This window comes from Olea europaea, chromosome 2 (genome assembly GCF_002742605.1).
Source record: "Olea europaea var. sylvestris chromosome 2, O_europaea_v1, whole genome shotgun sequence".
In the NCBI taxonomy this organism is placed as follows: Eukaryota; Viridiplantae; Streptophyta; class Magnoliopsida; order Lamiales; family Oleaceae; genus Olea; species Olea europaea.
In genome coordinates, this window is record NC_036238.1 from 7,966,217 (window position 1) to 7,968,593 (window position 2,377).

At 30.9% G+C, this 2,377-nt stretch overlaps 1 protein-coding gene across 2 annotated transcripts; it reads left to right on the forward strand.

Moving 5' to 3' along the window:
• Positions 1-229: 229 nt before the first annotated feature.
• On the forward strand, positions 230-1,818 carry LOC111375703. 2 transcript variants are annotated; one of them, XM_022998572.1, is made up of 3 exons: positions 230-528; positions 758-888; positions 1,506-1,818. In XM_022998572.1, the coding sequence occupies exons 1-3, from the start codon at positions 344-346 to the stop codon at positions 1,577-1,579; spliced, it is 390 nt and encodes a 129-aa protein (XP_022854340.1). In that variant the 5' UTR covers positions 230-343; the 3' UTR covers positions 1,580-1,818. The 2 variants fall into 2 exon arrangements, with proteins under 2 accessions (XP_022854340.1, XP_022854344.1); XM_022998576.1 differs by having other exon boundaries at positions 302-528; positions 1,481-1,813.
• Positions 1,819-2,377: the final 559 nt, after the last annotated feature.

The window sequence follows — 2,377 nt, forward strand, 5'->3', positions numbered from 1 at the left end:
ACACTTATCAGTCAATTGTTGAAAAACGTTGAAGACCCTATTTATATATATTTTCCTACATTAAAGCCTTGTAGAAATTATGACTAATCTTAAATCAGATCCTTCTTTAACGGCTTGAAGACGTTTGGCATATTCTAGGGTTTCCCTCAGTACAGTTGTCAAACCAAGTGAACACTATGAAACTACCGGAACCTATACTTTTGGGTCGCAGCATGACTAGGGAAATTTCTGTCCATCCAGAAATCCCTACTGACTCAATATATCCTCATCTCGTTAATTTGTCCCTTTCTATATATATTATATGCTGTTTTCATCTATACATATAATATTGGTAAGATAGAAAATGTACAACGCAGTTCGATCAATTAGGATACTACCACCAACGGCAGCTGTTTTCTCTTCAAAGTTGCCAAATAACATCAGCAGGATAATTTGTGGAGTCAGATTTGCACAAGCCATGTCAGGGCCTAATCAACCTCAGAGCACTGAGAAAATAGACCAGTCTCAGGAATCGAAAAATCAAAGAGGGTTGGTATTGAAATCTTGTTTTCCTTTTGTTTTCGTGTCATGAAATGATGGGCTTCTGTTAATCTTGATGGTATAGATAGATAGATATTTCACTTTCGAGGACGAAAAAATTAGCTAGGGTTGTGGAGGAATTTTTTAAGATAAAAAGTTTTAATCCTTCCAAGTGAAATTTCTTGTAGTGTGTATAAATATGTACCAGTTATTGAGTTTAACATGGTTTCGGAATTAGGGAAACGATTGCTTCATTTGGTGAAGGATATGCAACGAGGTCTGATGAAGAAGGATTTGGAGGAATCTATGGAGGGAACCAGTCTATTTCAAAGGAGGACGATGAAAAATTTGTTCATGGAAATGCCCCGGGTACATTCTCTTTCTTTCTTCAATCACCAACCTCCACATCTCTAAACACGCCTTATCAGATTCATAGCGCCCGGCTAAAATCTAAATTATAAATAATTAATTTTAACTACGTATTTTATGTCCAACCGCATGTTGAAATATACTAAATATCTTATTTAAATTCCCGGGCTATACTTATAATTCAGTTTGATGCTTCAAAAAAGTTGCCTAAATTTTTTTAATTTGACATTGAGTAAACTTTAGGAAAAAAATTTAATCATTATATTTGGAAACTTGAATTAAGAACTGAATATTATTATGAACTTTTTGTAGGTTTGTCTTTAGGGAACAATTTACATAATTTCAGACTTAGTTCATATATTGAAATAAAATTACTAAACTGTGTCAAACATTTTTTTTAAAATTAAAAATTAAATATTCAAAAATAAATTACAGTTCTTTGAGATCCTTTACGCCAGCGTATTCAAGGTTTTCGTTTTCCATTCTTTATAACCTAAGTTTAGAAAGAAATAAAAAATAAAAAAAATGTTTTGTCACAAATTTGTTTTTGATTATCTTAAAATTAAGATATTTTTTGTATTGATGACTGAAGTCTGGATCATTTGTTTACGATGAAGAATACGACAAATCTCAAGGGAGTGAAGTGAAGGAGAAGGAAAGAGCTCGAAACCAGAACAAAGTTGAATCGTAAAGCTAAGGGACCATTTCTGTTTAATTGAAGGCCAAAATTACATTAATTTCCTTTTATTCTTTTTTTCCCTTTAACCAGAATGATGGGCATTTTTAGGGTAAAGTTTAATTTCTTATAGTAATAAAAAGATTGTAATGAATAAGAGGATTTTAGACGTCTAATTTCCACTTTCACTTGGTCCTGAGGGGACACATTCATTTGTACCGTTTTATTTATTTATTTATTATTTTAAATTCTTTGAGAATGCCTGACGTTTGCTTTACAAGTGGTTAATATTACATTTGTATATGTTTAAATATTTAACCTAGTTAATTGCATTTTTGGCATAATATAGTTTATTACAACAGACGAACAAAAGTTTTTTTTTTTTCCCGAGTCTTGTAAGAACTATATTTATAATTTTACATCAGATTTTGAGAAGTAACAAATTGCTGTTAGTTTTCTTAATGATCTATAATTAAACTATTGATCGGTATTTTATTTTTTTTATTTTTGTCTATAAAAGTTTAAATGTTAAATTTGAAATATATGTATTTTTTTTTCGGAAAATGTTTTCTAAGTATTAATTTATTTTTGTAGCTAGTTATATGTGATCCACGAATTTATAGGCACGGAGCGATGCGAGAGGAAAAGGGCGTGTGTCTTTTGTTTAATCAGAATGATTAGGCTTTCTCACGCATTTCTAGGGTAAAGCTTCTTAGTAATAAAGAGATTGTAATCGATAAAAATGTTTTTGGACTTCAAATTTCCACTTGCCACTTGGTCCCGAAGGGACACATTCATTTGTATATATATTTT

Coding starts and splice junctions, on each gene's coding strand:
- LOC111375703 (XM_022998572.1), top strand. CDS start 344: ATGTACAACGCAGTTCGATCAATTAGGATACTACCACCAACGGCAGCT. Junction 529..757: donor GAATCGAAAAATCAAAGAGG/GTTGGTATTGAA, acceptor TTTCGGAATTAG/GGAAACGATTGCTTCATTTG. Junction 889..1,505: donor TGTTCATGGAAATGCCCCGG/GTACATTCTCTT, acceptor TTTACGATGAAG/AATACGACAAATCTCAAGGG.